The sequence below is a fragment of the Canis lupus genome, chromosome 1 (assembly GCF_011100685.1).
Source record: "Canis lupus familiaris isolate Mischka breed German Shepherd chromosome 1, alternate assembly UU_Cfam_GSD_1.0, whole genome shotgun sequence".
In the NCBI taxonomy this organism is placed as follows: domain Eukaryota; kingdom Metazoa; phylum Chordata; class Mammalia; order Carnivora; family Canidae; genus Canis; species Canis lupus.
In genome coordinates, this window is record NC_049222.1 from 89487997 (window position 1) to 89514331 (window position 26335).

At 43.5% G+C, this 26335-nt stretch overlaps 1 protein-coding gene across 1 annotated transcript in view; it reads right to left on the bottom strand.

The window, feature by feature from the left end:
- Positions 1–3329: 3329 nt before the first annotated feature.
- The window catches only part of PGM5 (phosphoglucomutase 5), a 190679-nt gene continuing 167673 nt past the window's right edge, over positions 3330–26335 (bottom strand). The window contains exon 11 of the mRNA XM_038527145.1: positions 3330–4862. Within this exon, the coding sequence (XP_038383073.1) occupies positions 4773–4862 (90 nt within the window). The 3' untranslated portion in view covers positions 3330–4772. The remainder of the gene's footprint in view (positions 4863–26335) is intronic.

A 26335-nucleotide genomic window follows, 5' to 3' on the forward strand; every position in this document is an offset into this window, starting at 1 on the left:
CTTCTCTTTCATCTCTGTTTTGTATCAGAAAAAAAAATCAATAGGGGAACATAAGTCAAGGTTTGATTCTCCATGTGGAACTAACACAGCATCCAGATGAGTTAATCTTTTTGAAAACCCAAACATTACTGAGCATCAACTATTGATTCAGAAGATAAGCCAGGTGCTTTTTGAAAAGAAGTACTACTCCCAGACAGCTATTGCTTTTTAAAAAAACAGATGTACCCTGAAGCAAGCATCAAGGACGGGAGTGTCACTCCAAACAAATCCTACTTTTGAGAGGCCTAGCAATTAAAACCCGCTGGGCAAGTCAGAACAAAAGCATTCTGCTGTGCTTAATTCATTGGTCAGCCCTAGGGGACTTACTCCAGGAGGTAGACGTTGTATCCCATCTTCCTCCTTAAATTTATGGTAAAATTAGGGGTGAGGGACAGAGAACCATGATTCCCTGAATGGCAAGGAGAACACATCAATTACAAGTGAGTGGAGAAGAGGCAAACATTCACTACAGTCCTTGCTCATTCCCTTTTCTCAAATGGGATTGGTAGGCTCACCTGTCAATGATGAAGGGAAATTCTCAGAGATGACGGCCCTCCAGGATTTTAATCTTATAACATCTCTCTGACAGGCAGCTTTAAGTACTCCTTCCAACCCCCAGAAGGTGAGCAGGACAAGGTTAGTTATAAAATACATAATGCTGCATCCTTTGCATATCCAAGATGTAGCATGTGTATTTTTTACCTCTCTGCTCCGAAACTCACAAGTATTTTTTCTGGCAACTCTACTCATCCCTCAAGATCCTACTTAAACGCACAGTCTTTGATGAGGAATCTCCCCAGCTCACCTATATTGCAGGTCACGTACTAGGTGCTAAAAGACATGAAAAGATGATAAAGACTTGAGTTTATAATGCATATCTTCACCAGGTTCTATAATTTTCCATGACAGGTCAGACTGATTCACATACCAAATGGGCTGTCAACTGCATGAGCCATTTCCACCGATAAGGACTCCAGCTGGTTGGAGTGGAACAGGCATCTGCTAAGCTCTGCTGCCTCTGATAATCTCTTGCTGTTTGTAACCGTTGAAAGGCCAAACACTGATTTACTGGCAGTTACATCATTTCAAAAGGTACACGATTTCTCAGGCCCTTCTGCACTCAAGAAAGGACATTCCTCAAGGCAGGTGTCTGGGATGTCAGTGTGCACATGTTTCAAGAGTACCCAGTGCGTGATCAAGCAATAAAATGGAGTCACCTGTTATGTCACTATCAGTTCCCATAGGTGCTTTACAAATTCCCTCACATCTGCCATGGCTAGTGGATATTACTGCCGAAGTAAATCCCATGCCTTGCAATGACCCACAGCTGACCAATCAGAAGTCACCACACCACCATCCCTATCATTGACTGTATGATCTGCAGAGAACACAGGCTCAGCACAGCCAACTGTCAGCCCAATGTGCCACCGTGGGGCTGGTCATCAATCTGAGGTTTCCTGTGTGGAAAGCCTTCGGGTCATGTCCAAGCCCTTCAGTCTGAGATGCCACACAAAAACTATTTGTTCTGTAAATACTGTGGATATAGGCTGCACCTTGGATTAGTAAGACCTGATAAATGATCTCATTTTAATAATGGCTGCCTGCCATTTTCAAGTCAGTTAATAAACCCAAGAATCATGAATGAGCAAAACAATTTTTCATTCTAAGGGACTGGCTCACCTGGTAGGATATTTAGAATCCGTGGTCCCCTCCCTTAAATGCCTCTCTGGCATGTATACACACACATTTCTGAACACCCCCTGGGTGGGTAGAGGTGCTGCGCTGGTTAGAACCACTGGCCTATACATACTGTTGCTTGTCACCATCCTGGGGGCACATGGTATAGCGAATGAACCCTTCAATACTAGTCGATCACAAAAGTGGCTCTGACGATTGCCACATTCCATCCACGGTCTCCTCTATGATTGTCTCCTGTGGTCCCCACAAAATTCTCAGATCGTTCCAGTCATTTAAGAAACTCTGGTGGCTGGAGCTTCATCTTTAAGACATAAAGACCATTACATGCAGAAGAGTGACTTCCTGTCTTTCAACTCTCTTGAGAAGGCCAGAGGACATGCATGTATAGCTCAGCAAGAGAAGCTTGGATTTTACATAAAGCAGAAATAATACCTTGGCAATGTGCATTTGAGCAGGTTCCAGAGAGAAAGGCTGGATTCTAGAGCCACAACAGGACCTTCCCCTTGGCAACCTCGCTGAGAAAAAGCTCTGTAAAAATAGGTGGCCGTGCAGCTGCTTCTTTCCATAGCTGGACCCAAACATGTGCTCTGCTTGATATTTATAACACTGTGGCTTCTCCAACCTCTCATCCATGCCACCCTCTCACTAGACCCAGTGCAAGCCTCATCTCCAGCCATCCTACCTCTCAATTCCTAGTCTTTGGTCTGGCTACATTGACCCCTGGTAAAATAATGTAAATGATTACAAGTCCCAGGAAACTCCACTTGTTGGGAAACCCATCAAGTGCCTAGTGTCCTGCCATTTCAGAGTCAATACCTCTGTGTGTTCCCATAATATGTTGTTCATGCCTCTACAGTAACATTCATGTCCTCCTGCTTCTTTGAGTATGTTATAGTCTCCTGTTCCCAAATTACAAACTCCTAGGAGCAGGAATAGTGTTTTATACATCTCCTCGCTACACCAAAAACAGGACTCTGCATAGAGTAGTTGTTAAATCAGTGTTTGTTAAATGCATGCATGCATGCATGAATGAATGAATGAATGAATGAAGGTATACTCGGGCTGCTGGATGCACATGCTGGAAATAAAAAACAGAGTTTTTAAATGAGGATTACCTTATATTTGACCTTTGAAGTTAGAGGTGATTAAAAGTTCAGCAATTTAAGAAAAAAAATTCATATTTTCTGACTGAGAGCTAAGCCTGATAACGCATCCAGCTGTGTGGACCCACATAGAACCGAGTAGTGAAGGGATGGCTATCACAGACCACCACTTAAAGGTGTTGAGAACCAAAGCTTTAAGGAAAATTACATTCGTTGCTGATAAATTCCATGACTTTAGAATCTCTGCTCAAAGCCACCCTCTATGATTAGGAAACAAAGATACTTACGATCAAAGACCAGATGCCAATTTAGTTTCTGCTGACTCTCAAAGGCAGTTGTGAGTAATCTGCCTTTTCTGGTTCCATTTATATAATAAATTCCCAGGTCCTAACAACGAAAGCCAGCCCTTGCAAGTGTTCTGAAAGACAGACTTATCAAAATGTGACCACTAATGGCAAAACAATCAAACAAAAATCCACAGTCCATGCGTAGGGTTGAAATCAGGAATTTCTTTTTTATTGGCTACTACATATCCTAGTAAGTTTCTGACAGAAGCAGAGATAGAGAGTGGACACAGATTCCTTCCTGGGAACATCTCCCTGCTTGCGCTCATCCTGACTACAGCAGTACCACCTTGCTTCACAAAGAGCACCACGTCATCTGTGCTAACAACAGGGTAAGTGAGAGTGTCGTTCCCAAGGAAGCAAAACATACACAAACAGGTCCCACACCGAGTGTCCCGGCTGAGTGCAGATAAAGGCTGCTAGAGCTGCAGTATCCTTCTCCTGGGCAAAGAAAGCCAGTTGTGACCTTCTAGTTTCTCACAGGGGTCCCACCCTCCCTTCCCTCTTATCAAGCCCTTAACTACCACCAATAAGGTCTTCTTCCAACAAGTACTCTATTTTTCCAGCATTTCATCATCTCCTTCTACAGCCACTGCTATTAAGATCTGAACTGTGTCCAAATGATTACTTTAAACTTGGCCCTTACTGGGAGATAAGAGAGTGGAGAGAAAGTCAGAGAGACAGCAGATATGGTGGTATTTTGTCTTCGAGGGAGGAATTAATATAAACCCCTGTATCACCCTCCATGATGTCGTCAAGGGAGGGCTGCTGAAATGGGAGGCATTCATCTGCAGAGTCCTGCCAAGAAACTGCTTCCCACCTGTGCCCTGAATGGCTGAATCTGAAGGAATGCAGCCAGCTTAAGAGCTAAAATAATATTATTTACAAAATAAGAGAGGAAAACACCCTTTGATATGTTTCATTGAAAGTGTGCCATGGTGATCTGCAGAATGCTTCCAAAGATGTGAGGGAAGGTGGCACAGGGACTCCCAAGAGGTCAGAAGGTGGGGGAGTGGGCCCTCCAGTGGCTAGCAGCCATGAGGTGCGCCCTTAGGAGTTGCACAGCCTTCCCCCCCGGGACACCTGACCCAGGATGAAAAGCTAGGTCCTCCACCATGCCGAGGAGGACAGTCTTCCTTGGTCTGCCCAGCAGCACCCGTGGCTTGGGGTAAGCTTAATTCTGGTGCTGCGCTCTGTGCGTGAGTTCAGAACCTTTCTCACCTAATGCCAGCGATGCGCAGATGCCATGATGGACATGTTCCTGGCCTACTTACTCTTTCTCAAAAGGTGAGGTTCCATTGTGTGATAGAATATAGATACCAAATGATAGTGCAGCTTTAACAGGCAACTGAACACCCTGTTGCATTTGGAGGAATTGACCCAAACCTAAGAAAACAGATTTTTTTGTTCTCTTCCCTCCCCCCACCCACCACCAGCAAATTATCGTGTGTGTGTGTGTGTGTGTGTGTGTGTGTGTGTGTGTGTGTTTCAAAGTCATAAAAGGCACAAAAAGGTAGCAAGAAGGCATGGGTGAAGTGTCTCCCGCCAAGCGCTCTCTTTTGGCCCTGGTGACTGATCTTTCCTCCATTCAAGTGATGACGGTGGGGCCCCTCCGGCCAGTTCTCTCATGAATCTGGGATATTTTCAGCGCGATGGCAATAAGAGGACTCAGCACAGCCTGGAAAAGGAAGGGAAAAGTCTGTGAACAACTCACATCAGTCACAGGAGGGCCACTGGGATTGGTTTCTGTTGCAGTCATCTGGATTCAACTCCAATTTGCAGCTGAAAGGCAGAGTTACTGCTGGTGAGACACCTGTTCCCTAGACCCTGGTTCCTCATCCATAAAAGGAGAGAGAAATGGGTAGGGTGGGGTGGGGGGTGGTTAGGGGAGGAGATGGTCTCTGGAGGTTGTCCAGCAACCCCAAAACACTGATCTCAGATAGGAATCTAGCAACCCCGGCTGCCAGAGCATCGGGGCATTTCATGAACAAAGCTTTATGAACTAAGGAAGTCCAGAGAACCCCACAGGCTTCCTCTGCTACTCTACCCCCACAGTATGTACACCCCACCCACACATGTATATGCACAAGAACTTAAGGAAACACACTCATTCTCCAGCCTAGGACCAGAGGCCTGCAGAACCTACTATCTTGACTTTCAGAGAAAACAGACCAACCCATTGGCTAATGCTCAGAAATATCTACTCATTTCTTCCCATCAAATAACATTAGTGTTCCCCAGAAGGAGGGCAGTTTAGAGGCCTAAGGAGTAGATTCTCAAAAAAGCAAAGGACATGGAAAGAATAATTTCTTGCCCTCCAGTTGCTTCTCATTTCATGAGAGTAAAGCATTGTTTTTCAAAGTGTGGAACACATACACATACAAATTAATGATACAGGAGATTATTTTAGATGGTTCATGGACCTGGCATTACCTACAAAAGAATGAGAACGTCACCCCATTTTCCATTCTTCTTTCACCCTCCTAATTTCATCAAGGAGAAACTCTGTTGGTGGCCAATCTTTAACATATGAACCGGGGATCCCTGGGTGGCGCAGCGGTTTAGCGCCTGCCTTTGGCCCAGGGCGCGATCCTGGAGACCCGGGATTGAATCCCACGTCGGGCTCCCGGTGCATGGAGCCTGCTTCTCCCTCTGCCTATGTCTCTGCCTCTCTCTCTCTCTGTGACTATCATAAATAAATAAAAATTAAAAAAAATAAATAACACATGAACCAACACAGAGCATGCCACAGGCAAGCATCACCTAGCTAGAAGGTAATATCATTGTATATCTTATTGAATTCATTTTTTGTCGTGAGCTTTTATTTATCAAGGGATATCACGGTTTTTTTTTTTTCATGTACGTGCAGGCTTTCTATAATAAATAAATAGATTTAAGTGAAAACAATGTAAGTCCATTTAAAGACAAGGATACTGATGGAAGAGAAGTTTGGGAAATATAGCATAAGGGAAGAAACAAAGATATCATGTTGAGGAAAAGAAAGCCTGTTATTTTTGGAAGGGAGGGCGGGAGTGGAGTGTAGATACACGGCAGTCCTGAGTAATAAGTGAGCAAGCCTTGTCTGGAGAGATAGAAATGCCAGTGCAAAGCGTAAGGATTTAACTCATTAGGCAAGGAGAGATGCTGGAGTTTTCAGAGTTAAAAGGTGACACTGTGAGACCTGTGCTTTGGATAGATTGTTCTAGAGGCAAGCCCAGTAGTTTCACACATTAATGGCTAAATGTATGAAATCATCTTACTCTATGAAGATGACTAGATGGAGGAACTTGAATATAATCTTGGAAGCTAGAAGGGAGATGAGAATCTTGAGCCATTTCATTACAAGTGCACAAGCAAACTGTATTTCCCTCTGGTTCTGCATCCATGAACAGTATATACAGAAACAGAAAGTTTTATTTTCTTTTAATAACCCTCCTGGTGCCCAGAAAAATTTCCTATACACATTTTGCAAGGCCATATTCCATGTGATGCCTACATAGGGGCATCTGGATTCTTTAGGAGCCAAGCACTCATTGGGTGTGGAAATCAGATTATTGGCTTTCGTTCCCCATCCTCTCTTCTCTTCACCACCCCTGCCCCAGCTTTTGGGGGAGCTATATAACTCTTCATTAACATCTATAAAAGAGGTTAAATGAGGATGGAGAATGAGAATGAAGTTAAAAACCAATCACTTTAACTGAAGTTCTGGAGGGCAAATAAAAAGATGAACTTTATCCCATCTATTTAAGAAAATGCAATGAAATCGAACTTGAAACTTCAAGAACTGAAAATTAAGACACAATTTGTTTCACATCATTGTGTGTTTCAAGATCAAAGACTTTAAGTGGCGGTATCCATTGGCAAGAGGGTAAGGAAGCACAGTTTTTTTTTTTTTTTTAAAGATTTTATTTATTTATTTATGAGAGAGAGAGAGAGAGAGAGAGGCAGAGACACAGGCAGAGGGAGAAGCAGGCTCCATGCCAGGAGCCTAATGCGGGACTCAATCCCAGGACTTCAGAATCATGCCCTGGGCCAAAGGCAGGTGCTAAACCGCTGAGCCACCCAGGGATCCCCCTGGAAGCACAGTTAGTTAGTTAGTTAGTTAATTATTTACTTACTTACTTACTTACTTACTTACTTACTTACTTACTTACTTACTTATTATTTATTTATTTATTTATTTATTTATTTATTTATTTATTTATTTATTTATATTTTTTGGAAGCACAGTTTTAAACAATGTTGTAAACCCTGCAGAAGTTCTCTTAAAGGATTTCCACTGAACTTGGTAGATAAACCTCTGCTTTTCATTTCTTCTGTAAAACATCCTGATTGATGTCCACAGCACAGGAGCTGTCTGTGAACCAGTACATCACTTTCTAATACGCTCACCTACTTTTGCCTCCAGCAGTTATGTGCTTTCCAGGAGTCAGTTAAGTTTGTGCCTAAATATGTTAACACCTGTTACACTAGTTATTCAGAATATGTAATTAAATGATACATAAACCAATGAGATGTGAGTATACATAGGAAGAGTTCTTTCTATGGAAATTAAGTCGAATGTTCTGAAAAGAATCTAGATAATGGCAATTAGCTAATCCTGTGAAATTAATGTGAGATACAGTGAAATATTGAGGAGGAATAAAAAAATGTCTAGAAAATTCTTTCTTCAGATGACTTCCCAAATGTCTTTAAATTACCCACTCACTATAAAGACATTAAAGGTGAACATGACTGATGAAATATGAGTGGGAATCTATTCAAGAAAGACAATCACAATACCAAATAGTGTGCTCATATTCAAAGAAAAGGTCTTGGGTCAACATTAAAAGACTGACAAATAAGTATACATTTATATATGTTTTGTGCTGAAAATACAATGATCAAAATAGGCACTTAGTTACCTCTTTTAACTCTTTCTGGATTCATGAATCAAGCACTTGTCCTTTGCCCTGATCATGTCAGAGAAAAAGGTTTGGGTGGGACTTACGTCCATATGAGAAAGACTGAACATGGAACTTCTACTCTGAGCACAGAGCTCCAGGCCAACACAGCACAGAAGCTGTGGTGCCATCTGCCCTCCAGGGACCATGAGGGATTGAGAAGAAGGACATCATTGATGATCACCATGGAATGAACACTAGTGAGGTCTTTTCACCATTATCCAGCAACCTAGAAAGTCTTCAGATATTTGTTTGACCCTAAGGAGTTCTGGGACAGGTCCCTAAAAATGCCCAAGATTAAAATTTTCATCAGCCTTGTGGAATGGAAACTTCGAGTTAGAATTAAGTTAAGGATCATTAATCAATGTCTTTTTTTTTCTTGCCTGAGTATATAAAGTAAATACTAGAATATTTGCAAATGTATATAAATGCTAGAGTAAGTGGTTATGCCACCAGGGCAGGAATTTTGTTTAATTCAGGCCTTAGAAAGGTGCCTGCTACTTAGGAGGTATTCAATGGATATTGGTTGAATAAACGAATGCTATTTCAGCTTGGTAAAAAGAAGCTGAGGAGGCAGACAGAGACTTCTGTGACCATGCATGCAGGGTGTGCTGGGCAAGTGGAAGGGTCACTGGATTTTTGCTGTCCTGTTTTTCTTTAGAAATCACAGCTTTGGCGATCCCTGGGTGGCGCAGTGGTTTGGCGCCTGCCTTTGGCCCAGGGTGCGATCCTGGAGACCCGGGATCGAATCCCACGTCGGGCTCCCGGTGCATGGAGCCTACTTCTCCCTCTGCCTGTGTGTCTCTGCCTGTCTCTCTCTCTCTCTCTGTGTGACTATCATAAATAAATAATATAAAAAAAATAAAATCTTAAAAAAAAAAAAGAAATCACAGCTTTGGGGGCACCTGGGTGGTTCAGTGGTTGAGCATCTGCCTTTGGCTCAGGTCATGATCCCAGGGTCCTGGGACTGAGTCCCACATTGGGCTCCCAGCAGGGAGCCTGCTTCTCCCTCTGCCTATGTCTCTACCTCTCTCTCTCTCTGTGTCTCTCATGAATAAATAAATAAAATCTTAAAAAAAGAAATCACAGCTTTGAGTACACGTGAATCCCAGATGCTCCTTTCCTATCATTCACTACGCACCATGGAAAAAAGTGAGAGGAGATTAATTTCCCTGAAACAACTGGAAAGGCCCTCAGAATCCGGAGTGAGATGAGGAGCTAAAAATTAGAAACCCGTGGAAGTGAGCTTTCTGAGGTGGAACCGGAAGCACAGATCTTGAGAAGCAGAGAGGAAGCATGGGATGATCTAGTTTTGAGTTCTTCTTGTCACAGATGAGGAAACCGAAGCACCAAGAGTCATGATGAGCCCAGGACCACACGTCTGCTTGGCAGCTGAGCTCAGAACACACTATTACCTCCTCTACTGCTCTTTCCATCCCACAATCCTGAACTCGAGGAATGTCAGGACAAACAGAGTGGATAAAAGGAGCCAAGGAGGAGAAATGACAGAACAGTGGGATTGTCACCTGGGACACCAGGCAGGTCCCACCTCAGACAAGGGGTTAGACAGGACTGATTAAGAACAGAAGGACAGGAGGAAGGAGTGCATTCCTGGTTATGTGAATGTATTAGAAGTCCCAAGATGATTCTTCACAAATTAGGAGAATACACTAATAGAGACTTTAATCAATTAGGAATATAGCATCTTTTTTCTAGGAAGTACTTGACCTAGTTTTTCTACACTCAAGAGTAGGAAACAGTGAGCACCCCTCTTGGGGCAAACTGAGTTGGCAACGTATCCATCTGGCACTGTGCCTCTGATGTCCTTCCTCTGTCTTGGAGAGTCGGGTGGATATTTATTGTCATTTCAACTTAACAAGCCTAGCAGTCTGAATGAAGAGGGAATTGGAGCCTGCCTCTGTTTAAAATTTGGATACTTTGTTTATCATAGCTTTTAATTGTATGGATTTTGATTTTGATTTTATTTTAGTTTTTAAAGATTCTATTCATTCGAGAGAGAGAGAGAGAGAGAGAGAGAGAGGCAGAGACACAGGCAGAGGGAGAAGCAGGCTCCATGCAGGGAGCCCGATGTGGGACTCGATCCCGGGACTCCAGGATCACGCCCTGGGCCGAAGGCGACACTAAACCGCTGAACCACCCAGGCATCCCTGGATTTTGATTTTTTAATGGCAATACTTGTTTTGATTGCTGAGATTTTTTTTGGTGCCTCATTAAATTTTGTACCTAGCTGACCTCACCCTAAGCTCTGTCCTGTATTAGGTTTTAACCTGTTCCTGCTCCCTGGAAGGACAGAAAGAGTTCTTCCTTTCACTTTTTCTCCCATCTCCTCATACTTTATGTTGCTGTGGTGGTGGTTTTGATGCATGTGCATGTAAATTAGGGCCATAAAAACAAACTCCTAACCAACTGAACTTCTTCCCCTAATGGGCAATAGACAAGAGAGGTGTAAATGATCTGAATGTCACAAGACTCAAAGTCAATAGTTAACTGATTTTTTTTTTTTTTTGAGAAAAACAAAACCCTAACTGGAAACACAAAACACAATCACTTATTAAGCCAGATTTGTCAGAATTCGTGGAGGGAGCCCAGGGCTGGGCTGGTCTTGAGGAAGGATGACCATTTGGACAATCAAGGAAGTAAGGGTGTGGGGAGGCGGGCATGGGGATAACAGCACTTATCCCAGTTCCTTGTTTGGGGTAGGTAATACAAGCGAAGAGAATGCAGATCATTCACCAATAGAAGACATGAATCTCCTAGTATCAATAAAATAGGAATTTATAACAAATGCCACTTTCTTTAGATTCTTAGGGGCAGCTGGCATCAACACCCTTACAGAATGGGCTGACCTCCTCTAATGATTTCACTCCAACATTTGGTTTTAGTCCCTGTGCTATTTGCTTAGTTTAAGGCAATGGTTCTTGAACTTGAATGTGCATCAGAATCACTAGGAGGGTCTGTGAAAACCCAGACTGCTGGTCCCCTCCTCAAGTTCCTGATCCAAGAGGTCTGAGGTCGGGGCCCCAAAATGTGCATTTCTAACAAGTTGCAGGTGATGCTGTGTTGGGGGTATTGGGAACACACTTCGCAAACCCTGCTCTAAGGTGTGCTGATTCTTGTACCTGTCAAGCCCTTTGCTCCAGCTCAAGGCTTGGTTTTCTTGCTTGCATCACACACCCCCTTGCCCCTGCTGACTGGACCAGAAGTGGGTTCCTGACCTTCAGGCAGCCATCAAAGTCTGGCCAGCAACCTGCCAGACAGCCTGGGACAAAACCTGAACCAGCTGATCAGATTCTTTCCCTCAGGGATTAAACTGATAGGTAATGAAAGAACGAGCCAGTTAGCAGTGGGAAATTAACCACAAGGTTATAATTAATTAACCATGAGGGTATAAGGGGCCACGGTAATCCAGGGGTTGTAAGAAAGATCACAAAAAGTTACAAGAAACTATGAAAAATAAAAAATAAAGAGACCAGAGGGAAATAATAAAGAGTTGGTAGAGAGAAAAGAATGATGTGAATCCCAATAATCTCTCAAGTAACTATTCACTCACTCCTGCCAGGGGGGCCTGAATCTATAACTCTGCTCAAGGTCTGGTCTCTAGGACCTGGCCCTAAGACAGGACCCTCCCTTGGATTTCTTGAGCTAACCCCAGTCTCTTTGTGCTCTAAAATAAATCAAAATTTTAAAACAAATCAAGACAAAATTACATTAATCCAATAAACTTAGCCCAAATGATGTTTTTCTTGGACCATTTTGAGGGACTATGGCTCAGCTTTTACCACCAGTGAGAAAAAGCATCTTTCCTTATAAAACAAAACTTCTTGTGAACTAAAATTAATTTCCTCACCAACTCAGCTCACAGCTGCACCAGCACATCCTACTAATCTCTCCAATGGCTGGGCCAGAAGTGCTCTTCGGTGAGTCTTTCTGTCTCTCCCCCACATTCAAGCAGTGGCCAAACCCATCGGTCATATTTCCACAGTGGCTCCCCATCCATTCACTGCTCCTCTTCTCGTTGCTCCCTCCTTAACACAGTCACCTGCCATCTCTGACTAGCAGGAGACTCCTACCTGTTCCCAGTCTCACTACACTAAGCTTTTCAGACCAGACTCATTCATCTGGTGCCCTGATGTAAAAGTCTCAGAAGATTGTGATGCCTGGGTTGCTTGGTGGTTGAGTGTCTGCCTTTGGCTCAGCGCATGATCCTGGGGTCCGGATATCGAGTCCCACATCGGGCTCCCTGCATGGAACCTGCTTCTCCCTCTGCCTGTGTCTCTGCCTTTCTCTGTGTGTCTCTCATGAATAAATAAAATCTTAAAAAAAAAAAAAAGTCCCAGAAGATCCCTCCAAGGCTATTCTCAGGCCCTCTTGGCATGGCTGTCAGACTCTTGATGGTTGGGTCTCCCTCTCTGTGGTGGGCAAAATAACAGCCCCCCAAGATGTCAGGCCTTAGTTCCTGGAGTCTATACATGTGACCTTTGAGGGAAAAGAAAAGGTTCTTTGCAGATGTGATTAAGTTAAAGATCTTGAGATGAGATTTTCCTGGATTCTCCAGCTGGACCCTAAGTGCAATCACAGCTGTCCTCTTAAGAGAGTGCAAGATCACATACCCACACACAAGAGGATCAGAGAGAAGAGGAGCCAGAGGTGGGAGTAACACAACCACAAACCAGACAGTGTCAGCAGCTGCCAGAAAATGGAAGAGGCAAGAAGGTGTTCTCTCCTAGGGCCTTCAGAGGGAGTGTGGGTTGCCAGCACCGGGATTTCAGAACGCTAGCCCCCCAAACCAAGAGAGAGCCGTTGCTACTGTTGGAAGCCACCTGGTGTGTGGGACTGTTAGAGAAGCCACAGGAAATGATGACACCCTTCCCTCCCTCCTGAATCTGCTCTCTGCTCCTGTCTCACACTGCTGCACCCCTGAAACTGTGACGCCTTGGCCTGAGGCAGCCCACCTACCTCTCTTCTCCACTTGCACATGTGTTGTTCTATCAGTTTAGAACCATGTTGCAATCTCACCCATCTCTTGAGGCTTCCTTCCTGAGATCTTCTGACCATCCCACCTGCCCAGGTAGGCTCTTTCCAGTCTCCAGACACTCACTTGCTTCTTTGATGATTCCTTTTATCTTGATTTACAGGAATTTGTAGACTTTGTTTCCCCCTCTCTCTTTCTCTCCACACTTCCACTAAACTCTAAGCTCTTTACAAGAAGGCAAAGCTTTTCTTACATATGTCTGTTTCCTCCACAATATGTATTTTGCTCATAAGAGTTGCTGAAGAAAATAGCAGGTTTGGGAAATTAGGTAGTCAGGTGAGTTGTCCAGTGTTTAATGCAGTGAGTGATTACTGAGAAACCACCTCATGCTTTGTGTCCCCTTCATTAGGAAGATTCACCAGGAAAAAATGAGACTGTCCATCTATCCCCCCACCTGCCTCCTCCTCAACCCAAAGAAGAGTCCAGGCTTCATGTTTCTTAGGCTGGGAACCCCTCCCCATTTGGGAAGGGTTACTAGGTTCTTGGGGGATTCTAATTAGCACTAAGTACTAATGTAGAGCAAGGGCTGGGGTGACGGCATCATCATCCAGAGTTGAAAGGAAAGGAAAGCTGTCCAATCCAGGGAATGGCCTCTGTATTCTGAAAATGGTGGGAACCTAAATCTTGGATGCAGCAATGCTGAGGAGGGAGGGAGGCCTGTGGGCAGTGGCAAGGACCATCAAGGAAAAGAACCTGTGCCCCTGACCAGAGCAGTGCCCCAGATAGATGGCAGGAACAACACACAGACATGGTGCACAGAGCAGCAGAGGTACGGCCAACCACACAAATCTGCATTCCCCCCAGGATAGCATGCACCTCTCCATGCCTCTGTCCCTCCTGTGTGGTCTTTGATGCTCAGGAAAAGGGAGGGAGCTCCAAATAGGCACTATGGAGCTTTCTGGCAACTCAGGCTGAGATGACCAACTTAAAGATAGCCTGATCCATGCAATACAGAAATGCAACATTTCTTATGCATCCCAGGAGTCATAGAGCAACCCATACCTGTCAGGATTATAAACTCAGAGTCATCCTCTGACTTTGTTTCCAATATGTCTGGGCATTGGAGACAGTATCTGATTACAGTGCCCTTCAAATCCTGAACATGCACACAATGAACAGAGAGAGTTAAGTCAAGGACAAGGACCTGTCGCCCTCAAGTCCACTTTATAAGGGCTCCTGCCCAAAGCGGTGAGGGGAGTGGAAACCCATTCCAAGCCCATCTCAGAAGATGGCAAGGGGTGGCATCTTCCTAGAAGAAGGGGTGCCTGGTCTTCCCACAAAGATGCTGTCCACCAGCCTCATCATCCTGCCCATTCCCCAGACACTTTTTCCAGTTCTCACAAGGGTGCCCTATAGGCTAGATGCCACTCTGGTTACCATAAGCCACATTTTAGGTAAGAAGGATGACTGACTATTTTAAACGCATTTGGGAAGCATCTAGAATAGGAATTATTACTGAAAACAAAGTCAAATACTTTTTTGCTAATAAAAATTAAGTGAAAATGCTAAACGCTGCAGGATTCTACTCTTTATTACAATCCATACAACCACAGCCTTGACTTTTAAGTCCCTTTTCATGTGACACATATACCTGTCTTGACCTACAATATAACTAAAATTAGACAAAATGGAGACTATGAAAAATGACCACATAAATCTGAATTTTGAGCCCGCACTGAGGGAACCATCCATCTTGTCACTATCAGAAGCCCGGCCTCCAGAAAAGCTCTCTTCTGAGGGGTGGAGAGCCATCCCAATATATAAGCTGATGAAACGCTTCCAAAGAAGCTCAATCAAAACAAAAACTACTCCCAAAAACTTTGGGATGACAGCGACAAGCCTATTAAAAACCACACTGACCAGACAGGCCAGGCCCAGTTCTCCACCACCCTCCCCACTCCTGCCATTGACCAGGGACTTTAGGAGGTGAAAGGTAGTCCCTAGATTGCAAGTGCAAGATAGAACAGAAGTGTCATGAAGCCAATTTTCCTATTTGTTCAAATGTGAGCTCCTTTTGGGTCCACACTCAAAAATATCCTGGAAAGATGGGGAAGGGGACAGAGCAACTCCACTGGCCAGCACCTGCGGGCACCACTGATGGGCATCGGGCAGAGTCCCAGTGCCCTGTCATTGTCCTGTGGTGCAAACACAGACCAACCTGCAAGATGTGACAGCTTACTTTCATAGAACTGCCCCCTGGTCACTCTTTCCCTCCTCCTCTTCCCTCTCCTGTTCCTTTCTGGCCTTCCTTCTGTTGTCAAAAACATTGTAACAGGATGGGCAATGACTAGCTGGGTTCAGATCACCATAATTTCCGCCCACCCTCCTCAAATGTCCCTACTGTGTCTTCCACATTTCTCTTCATGGGTAGATTCACAGCAAACTTCAGAAGTTTCCTTGATGTGGAACACATCTGCCAATTCAGAGGGAAAGTATGGTCACCCACCCTGCTACCACCACTCGCAGAATTGTTAGCAGAAATACAACTGCACAATTGAAAGCAGAGGCTACAAAAAAGGACCACTGTCCAGGTGGTGTGGCTCAAAGGACTCTCCTTGAAAACATTGACCTCCTCTCTTTTTCCCTCTGTTCCAACCACTTCCAAAAGCCATGGTCTAGGGAATCAGTTACTTTTTAAAAACATGTTTCCTAGAGTTGGAACAATAATGAGATTCAGTTTGGCTTTCTGCATGTGGATCCCAGGAAACCTTGCTTCTTAAAAACAGGTTAAAAGCTTCAAAAGAACAATAGCCAAAACTGTGGAAGGAGCTTTGGTGTCCATCGAAAGATGAATGGATAAAGAAGATGTGGTTTATGTATACAATGGAATATTACTCAGCCATTAGAAACGACAAATACCCACCATTTGCTTCAACGTGGATGGAACTGGAGGGTATTATGCTGAGTGAAGTAAGTCAATCGGAGAAGGACAAACATTATATGTTCTCATTCATTTGGGGAATATAAATAATAGTGAAAGGGAATATAAGGGAAGGGGGAAGAAATGTGTGGGAAATATCAGAAAGGGAGACAGAATGTAAAGACTGCTAACTCTGGGAAACGAACTAGGGGTGGTGGAAGGGGAGGAGGGCGGGGGGTGGGGGTGAATGGGTGACGGGCACTGAGGGGGGCACTTGACGGGATGAGCACTGGGTGGTATTCTGTATGTTGGCAAATTGAACACCAATAAAAAATAAATTTATTATTAAAAAAATAATAAGATTTGAAAAAAAAAAAAAAGCTCCAAAAGAAATTTCCGAAAGGGTGGTCAGAAGACTGCTACCCTAAGGTTGAGGGAAGAATCGGAAGGATGTGACTGCAGGCTCCTGTCATGGTGATGCCGTTTCGGTGAATCTGGGGGAGCAGTCAGGGAGGGGATAGCCCTGACAAGCTCCCAGAGTGATTCTGATCCAGTTCAGGTATGAGAATCACACTTGCAAAGTACCATGCTACTTATTCTAGAAGCAGTGGTTCTAGAAGAGTAGTTACAAGCTTGGACTCTGAAGCTAAACTGCCAGGCCCTGTCCCTTGTGAGCTGTGTAAGCTTGGGTAAGCCACCTACCCTCCATGAGCCTTAATGCTCCCTACACAAAATAGGGGGACCTGACCTCATAGAGCCCCTGTGAGGATGAAATGAACTAACGAACAGGAAACATTCACAACATGCATGGCACACAGTGGGGGTGGGGGTGTGCAAGCACAGCTGTCATCCTACAAACCAGGAACTGAATGGAATTAACACTGAAGCACCTTCAATGCCTCTCACAAGGCTATATTGGGGTATGCAAAGTGGAGATCCATGGCCACCCAATCTACTCTGTCATCGCCTATTTTTGCTGGCACAGAATTTATTTATGTATTTTAAGGATTTTATGTATTTATTCATGAGAGACACAGAGAGAGAGAGAGGCACAGACATAGGTAGAGGGAGAAGCAGGTTCCATGCAGGGAGCCCGACATGGGACTTGATCCAGGGTCTCCAGGATCACACCCTGGGCTGAAGGCGGAGCTAAACCACTGAGCCACTGGGGCTGCCCACTGGCACAGAATTTAGATAGATAGATAGATAGATAGATAGATAGATAGATAGATAGATAGATAGATAGAATAGATAATTTTATTAAAAAAATATGAATTGAATGCCTTTAGATGGCACATCAGTTCTAATCAACAACTTCTGTTTTTGTTTTTATTTTTTAAGATTTTATTTGAGAGAGAGACAGAGACAGAGAAAGCACAAGCAGGGGGAGGGACAGAGGGAGATAGAGAAGGAGACTTCCTGCTGAGCAGGGAGTCTGATGTGGGGTTCAATCCCAAGACCCTGAGATCATGACCTGAACTGAAGGCAGACACTTTGAGCTATCCAGGTGCCCCAACTTCCCTCTGTTTTATGACTGGCTGTCCATTCACCTTGGTGAATGATTTGCCTGTCATTTGAATTTCTGACTCCAGGGTTCTTCTTTGCCATGGGGTGCATGCTCTGCAGTCATCTATGTTTTGTCACAGGAAGCTGGCTGCTATAAGTGATGTGGTGGGTGGTTGGTAGGTGTGTAGGTGTGAGGGTGAGGCACACCCACAAGGCTGCTTCTGAGCCTGGCTTTTGTTCCAGAGTGTGTCTTTACATGGAGAAGAGACCTATGGGTGCAAAAAAATTTACTTTTTTTGCAGAAAGCTTCCAACTGTGCTTCAAGGTACACTCCACCCAGATCTTATACCCTCTCCACCCTGCGTTTTATGGCTATACAACCTAAGGCCCAATATGGAACCTCTACCAGGACTATGAGAGTCTCCCTGAAAACCAGTGATTTCCTAGGGAAAGGCAGTCATGGGTTTTTCCTCAAGGTGCACTTTAGGATCATGAAAACCCAGCCAGCTGGGAACCCCACCTGGCCTCCCCACATCTCTTCAAATGTGTGGTGTTCGGTGGACTTTCAAATTTGGTTTATATAATAGAATCTGAACACATTCACATACTGGTTCATATTCATCCAAACTAGCTCACATTTATATGCTTCAAAAAGATTAGTTAACAAATATTTGGTTTCAAAGTCTTCACAGGTCTAGGCTCAGAAAAATTATTCAAAATAACAAATGTAAGCTCTTTTTCTTTCATGGCATTAATCAGACTTTGGTAGCCATTAATGCCACACACTAGTTCCTAGCATTCTTCTCCTCCCTGACCAGAAGGCTGAGCTTCCAGGTCCTTCTATGGCCAGGTGGGGCCTTTTGACAATTTCCAGTCATTGGGTTAAAAGTGGAGAAGATGTGGTCACTTTCAGCCAAAGCTCTTCTGATTGGAGTAACCAGCAATGTTCCAGATGCCTGGACACTAGAGGACAAGCAACATGGAGGAGAGCACCCAGCCAAGGTGTGGCACATATATAATGTGAATAAGAAATGAACCTTAGGGTTTTAAGACACTGAGATTTTCAAGTTACTGGTTATCATGACATTATCTAGCCCATTCTGACTGATAAAAACACTAGTCACTAATACGAAGTGGGGAATGCATTTCAAAAACAATTTCCAAATTAGAAGGTAGGAAGAAGCTGAGTGAAGTAAGTCAATCGGAGAAGGACAAACATTATATGTTCTCATTCATTTGGGGAATATAAATAATAGTGAAAGGGAATAGAAGGGAAGGGAGAAGAAATGTGTGGGAAATATCAGAAAGGGAGACAGAACGTAAAGACTGCTAACTCTGGGAAACGAACTAGGGGTGGTAGAAGGGGAGGAGGGCGGGGGGTGGGAGTGAATGGGTGACGGGCACTGGGGGTTATTCTGTATGTTGGTAAATTGAATACCAATAAAAATAAATTAAAAAAAAAGAGTGAGTGCTGAAGAATAAAAAAAAAAAAAAGAAGGTAGGAAGAAAAATAATATGCCTTGGAAACTCTATGCTGCTGAACCATCTTTAGCTTTTAGGTGTGAGACCATCTTCATTATATCTGATATCCTGAAGCCAATTAGGGTAAGAATGAGGTAGTGGTTTTAAACTATGACTGCAAATCCTTTGAAATTCTCTCCATTAATAGGTGGCAGGGTGGGGGCAGGGGGTCTAGTCCCTCTTCCCTTGAAACTTTGGCAGCCTTGTTCAGCCAATAGAATTTGCAGAAGGGCTAGTATGTGACTTCTGTGCGTGGATCACAGAAAGCCCTGCAGCTTTCCCGTACTGCCAGGAGTAACCCTATGTACAAGAAGTCTGACTCTTGTGGCCAAAAGGTGAAGAGGCCTCTAAAAGATTCCAGATCCCAGATATCTGTGTTCCTCTCAATCCTTCTAGCCTTCCCACGGAAGACCCCAGACATCACGGAGCAGGGGTAAGCATCCCACTATGCCATGTCCAAATTGCTGACCTATAGGGACTGTGAATGGGCTGAAATCAGTGTTGTAGGGTGCTGCTAAGTTTGGAGGTCATTTGTTTTTTTTTGTTTTTTTAATTTTTATTTACTTATGATAGTCACACACAGAGAGAGAGAGGCAGAGACACAGGCAGAGGGAGAAGCAGGCTCCATGCACCGGGAGCCCGATGTGGGATTTGATCCCAGGTCTCCAGGATCGCGCCCTGGGCCAAAGGCAGGCGCTAAACCGCTGTGCCACCCAGGGATCCCTGGAGGTCATTTGTTAAGCAATAACAGGTGACCAGAGCAAAAAGGGAACAGCCTAAACAGTGCTTCAGGCTGATTCGTTGCTTGACTATTCATTAAGTGGGGAAAGAAGCTCAGGTGTAAGTGAAAGGAGGCCCCACACAGCATGTGGGTTGGATGCATGAATATCAGGCTTGGGTTTAGTCCATTTCTGGCACTTACTAGACAAGGTTCTTTGTCTCTCTGTGCCTCCTGTTGGACATTGAGATGCTAATACCAATTCCTGATCCACAGGGTTGTAAGTAACCATGGAAGAGGATACCACACGGCCCTCGGCAGCATCCTCAGCCCTGCCTTCACAGCTCTGTCACCAAGGGTGGCCATGAGACCTCGCCTGCAAAGTACGCAGCTTGTACATGGGAACATCAAATCCATGCCTGCTCTTGCTTCAGCAGTCTTGGAAGCCAGAAAATCTTATGTTTCCCAGCTGGGTTTAGGTCACAGGCAATAGAATTGGCTGGACAGCCAGATGGAGAATTGAGTCAGTGGCTTTGCCTAAATCTTGGGAAGAGGAAATGTCTCCTTTTGCCTGCATCTATCTATAGTTTGTGTCTTGGGTTCTAAAGTTTTGATTCTTCTTCAGCAATTTTTTTTTTTTTTTTTTTTTTTTGGTAAGTAGGCTTCATGCCCAGCCTGGAGCCCCACACGGGGCTGAGGACCCTGAGATCATGACCTGAGCTGAGATCAAGAGTTGGACATTTAGCCAACTGAGCCATCAAGGCACCCCTAAGAGATTTTTCATAGCTGGCACTGAGTACCCACTACGTGCCGACCACGACTCCAATTCATGTTTTGAGTTAATTTTCTTTAAAGTCTATGAGGTAAGTGGTATGATCCCCATTTTACAGATGAGGAAACAGAGGCTCAGAGGCATTACATAATGTGCTCGAAGTCACAGAGCAGACAAGGGGCAGAGCTGAGATCTGAACCAAGTCAGTGCCTTGATTTTAACTGCAAAGGTGTGCTGTATCTCACTACCCTAGACTGAGCTTCTCATTTTCAAAACAATTTGTCTTTATGCCTTTAAAGTTTTCTCTTTACAGGTACACTATCTGAAAACTGCCTTTCTAAATCTTTGTTTTTTTTTTTTTAAGATTTTATTTATTTATTCATGAGAGACACACACAGAGAGAGGCAGAGACACAGGCAGAGGGAGAAGCAGGCTCCATGCAGGGAGCCTGATGTAGGATTCAATCCTGATCCCGACCTAAGCCAAAGGCAGATGCTCAACCACTGAGCCACCTTGGTGTCCCTGGAAACGGCCTTTTTAAAGAACAATGAAACATAACAGTCACAGGGAAGCACACACACAAATTATATGTAAAGCTAATGCTTGTATTTCTGGTGCCACAGCCTCTCTGAGCTCTAAGTGAATTCATCAAATTCACCATGCTTAGCGCACCTCCAAGATTTTTCTTTAGTTAAAGGACTCTCTCTGGATTCCTCTCTGCAAAATTTTTATCATGAATAGATGATTTAAAAGTGCATACTACCAAATGCCTTCTGCTATTTTAATTTTTTCCTGCTTTCTCATTTTAATTGCCCTTGTGATAGCACTCTGTATTATTTCATTCCTAGGCATATAGCTAATTTTTAGATGTGTTCTGCGGCATGCAAAAAATGTATGTGGTGATGCTGTTTGGTGTAGTATCTACATATGCCCATTAAGTTTGTAAACTATGCTGTCCAAATAGTCTATAGTTTTACCAATTTTTTTTAACCTACTTGTTCAGTAATGGCTAAGAGGAGTGTTAAAAATATTCCAGAGTGATTGTAGATTTCTCTATTTCTTCTTATGGTTTTGTTAATTTTTTGCTTTGGATTTTAAGATTGTAAGGTCTAACTGGGAGAATTAAATCTGGGTCATTATAACGAGTCCTTCTTTATCTTTATTTATTTATTTTTTTACGTTCTTTATCTTTAGCAATACTTTTGACCTTTATCAGGAACAAACAAAGCTAAGTTTTTGGTTATCATGCGTATATGCCTTATATTAAAGCACGGGGACAGGACCCATGGGCAGAAAGAGCTGCCCATTTGTATGTATCTTTTAACATGTTTTTGAACTTTCAAATTTTCTATTTTTTTAAGATGCATCTCTTATAATGAGCTTTTAGTTGTCTTTTTAAAAAATCCACACCCCATTTTTTTCCCTTGGGCATTTATTTCCTCTACATTTAAAGAAATAATTAATATAAAATCATTTAAATCTACCATCTTACATGCCTTTTGGGCCACCTGGTTTTCTTTCTTCTCTTGGACTGATTTTTTTTTACTGTTTTTTTTTTTGTGATTTCCTCTCTTAGGTTGGAAGTTAAGCCCTTCTCTTTTTATATTTTATGGATGGTTACCTAGAAATTGCAAGATGAATCCTTGACTTATCAAAGTCTAATGATCATCTGTGCCTTCACTTCCTCCCAGATAAGCAAATCCTCAACCAGGATTACTTCCATGATGCTTATAGCTATTCTGGTTCTATATTTTACTTCTCTATAATAGAACATGATAAATATTTTCAGCACCAGAAGGCATTATTATTAATGTTTTCTACAGCCAATGTTTATACAAATCAACCCGTCTATACAAATCAATTCAATCTTTTAAGATTGAATATTTGGACAACCCTATATGAACCCTTCTTTTGTATAAATCCTGTTTATACAATCAGCCTCTCTTTGCTTTTCACTCTTCCAACTGAAGGGTGTCCTTGAGAACTTGCTTTTGTGTGGGCCCGCTGGCAATTTTCTCAATTTTTCTTTGTCTGAGTGTCTTTATTTTGCTCTCACGTTAGAAAGACCATTTCTAATTGTCAGCTCTTTCTATCTTCTGATTTTCAGTGTTGCTGTTGAAAAATTAGTTGTCATACAACTGTGTCTTTGATTTTTCTACAGTTTTAGTCTGACATGTCTAGATGTGAATTGACATCTATTCATCCAGCTTGGGCTTCTAGAACCAGTGGGTTGATTTCTTTAACTGGTTCTGGAAATCTTTAGCCATGATCTTTTCCAGTTTTACCAACATCCCAGTCTCTCCTCTCTTTTTGAGCTTCCTTACCACATCCTTCAGGTGGCTTACCCTCTCTTCTGAATTTTCTATTGATTCTAGCACACATCACTTTGTCTCTTCAAGTGCCTAGTTGTCTGGCCATTTTGTTCAAACAATTACTTCTAGAAATAACGTGAAACTTAGAATAGCTTCCTTCATCTTCTGAGGGAGGTAGTAGTTCAGAGTTGTGGATTTATAACCCTCTGGACTGTGGTCTGCACGCTATGTACGGTTTTGGAATGATTCCTTTTGAGTTTGCAATGTAAAACAGGGCTTGGTGTGCTGGGATCTCTGCCATTGGTGAGTTTTTAACACTAACCATTTTTCCTTTAGCCACATGAATCTGCCACACGGGTGTGCCTCTTAGCTGGTTAAGTCCTTTGTGCAGAAGAGGCAGGTGGCAATAGACCAGGTTTTCCACCCGAACCTGAGGCCTGTCACCCACACCTTATCTAATTTGCCAAAAGCAGCTGTTCTTAGCACTTCTCCTAGATAGACAAATACCTTAGCATAGAAAGTGCTCTGGCTCATTTCCCAGAGCTCCAACCTCTTCTCTGTTCGTCTTACTAATTTATTAGGTCATTGGTCACTGATGCTTTTCACAAAATGCTTTTATCTATTTCTTTCAGCATCTTTTTTTTTCTACCCCAGAGGGAGGGTAAGATTGAATCACCTAGCTCACAAGTACTAGGAGCCCTTCACACAGGGTTTTTTGTTTTGTAATCATTTTCCTGCCAGTACTTAAAAGTCAAATTTCATCTGAAAACCCAGACTTCTAAAAATCCAGAAAATCTGGCCACCCCAGACTTATATATTAATAAGGCAATACCCAGAGAGAGCAGAGCATCATCAAAGTTCCTACTGTGCTCTGAGGTCTTAAACTAGCCCTAAACTAAGATTTGCTGCCTATTCTGGTAGCATCTGAATTTGCTACCCCTGAACAAGCAATAATGGAGCAGAAGCAGTGAAACTATTTTGATATCCATGAGTATACGTTTTACCTGGATAGTTACATATCCAGGAATCTAGAACATTCTAATTTAAATTTTCTCTTTTTCTGAAATAGAGATTCTCATGGTGAGGAGCTTGAAGATGGTGAGGGAAGGCTGGCAGATTTGCACGAGAAGCCCAGGAAACTTATGGGGAGTGAAGGGGCTGAGGTCCCCTCACCACCACTCCTCCTTACTCCTTGAGACTAGGTTATTCAAATTCTCAGCATGGACTGTACTGATCAGGGCTAAGATGAAGGAACTGTCTATAATCTAGGAACTGTCTCCTCTCAAGCCAGTCCTCACAGGCTACCCCAGGGCCTGGCAAAGCAGCCGTGTGAAGGAAGCTACAGAGCAGAGCCGCTGAGACGCCAGGCTGATTTGGGCAGGAAGAACTCCCAGATGAGGGAGCCTGGAAAGGATGAGTTCTTGTCCTCTCCCTGCTGGGGAGCCGCCATGGCCTAGGAAGCTAGATGGTGGAGCCCAGTGCCACCCCAACTTCCAGGCCCACCCATGCCCACAGTGAGGCCCACCCTGAGGTGATGATACTGTTTCTCCTGGGAAAAGTGAAAGTCTCTCTGCACTTTCCATAGCTGCCACTGCACACCCCACTGGATGAAACTGGTTCCAGGTATTCCTTAGCTTCTAGAAGGTAAGCCTTCTAAGAGAGGACTAGCCCCTTGGAAAGGATTTGGGGACATTATACGGGATAGGAAGTCGGAAAGAGAGACCAGACTTCCCACTACTCTGGAGCTGTGAGACTCAAGGATTGCATTTGAGAACTCTCAGAGGACACACTGGGCCGGGGGGTGGGGTGGGGTGGGCAGGGACATTGAGGGTATGCCAGACCAAGGATGGGTGCCCTGGTTACTCTATTTTACATAGATGGGTGTGCATCCCCAAAGTTTTGGACAGCACATAGTATAGCACCCCAGTGAAGACTGTGGTCTCGGGGGACAGAGTCTAGGTTCAAATACCAGCCATACTCCTTAGAAATAGTAGGTTATTCAAATTCTCGGGGCTAAAGTCTTCTCATTTGTAAGACATGGATGAATGAGTACCCATCACATTGGATTATGGTGAGAATAAGACATCAGATACACCAATACATACCTTTCTACCTAACCTTTGTATGTGATACACGGGATACATATAATGAGTGCTATTATTATTTCTGAAGCAGGAAGCCTGGCTTGCTAGAACAAGATGGAAGTGAGTGAGTGGACCAGCATCTAGCCCCAAAAGGTTGACCTCTGGTAGGAAGACAATCATCTCTCTGACTTCTGCTTCCTTGCCCATAAAATGAAATTCATATTATCTTTCCTGATGGAAGATCAGATTAAAAACAAAGGATTAAGAATATCAGAAGTGTCCTCAGCTCTTTGAAAGAAAGGCACCCAAAGTCACTCCAGTCAGAAGTAATATTTCTCTGCCTTAGGGAGCCAGCCCAGCCCCAGGAAAGCTTGCCTTGCCTGTGTTTGTGTCCTCCATGGCCCCATCTATGCAGCCAGGGGGAAGGCAATCAGCCTGCAGTTGGACAAGATGATGCTGAAAGCAGAAGGAACAGACGTCACTGTGCTTGGAACATACTCCTCAAGGGTGTATTGGTTTCCAAAGCAGCTAGTTTGCAAGGACTGCCACACTGAGCGTGAACAGCAGAAGTAAAGTGGAAAGAAAATTTCTATGAGGCTGCCTGAGTCATATAGTAGAGGCAGTATAGAAGAAAAACCAATGCCAAGCACTAAAAAACTAGGAATGACCCTCTAGAGACACCTGGGTGGCTCAGTGGGTTAAGCGTCTGTCTTTAGCTCAGGTCATGATCACAAGGTCCTGGTATCGAGCCCCACATCAGGCTCCCTGCTCAGCAGGGAACCTACTTCTCTCTCTGCCCCTCCCCCTGTTCATGCTCTCTCTCTTGCTCTCAAATAACTAAATAAAATCATTAAAAAAAAGACCCACTAACTTAAGATTCTTTTTCGTGTTATAAAGACTTCTCAGTGGAATTTATGGACAGCTAATATACATTTTATGAGCTCAGTGACTGAGCATTTCTTCTACTTTTGACAAAAGAACATGTTCTTTTGGACTTTGCCTGCAAGACATAGCTGCCATATAACCCTTAAGTATTTTAAGTACATTATTGACCTTTACCTAGTAATTGAAATGGTGCTAGACTGTCTACCCACACTTTTAGCAAGTCTCCCTATCTTGGTAAAATCAAATTAGAACTTTCTTTAGTTCAGCCCTGGGTTATTTTGAATCGTTCAGTTCCACTGGTATAACTGTGTGAAGAAAACATAGTCTAACACTGTGGAGTTGATACTGAGGCAGTGTTTCTATGGAGATGCAAAGCGAAACTGATTTTCTTAGTTCTCTTTTTTGTTAATTATCTGAGGAGCAGAAACAGGTCTTCAAAGGTCTTGGGATATTTATCTGAGTTCTATTCTGTACTTTTTGTAACTTTCTAGAAGGAG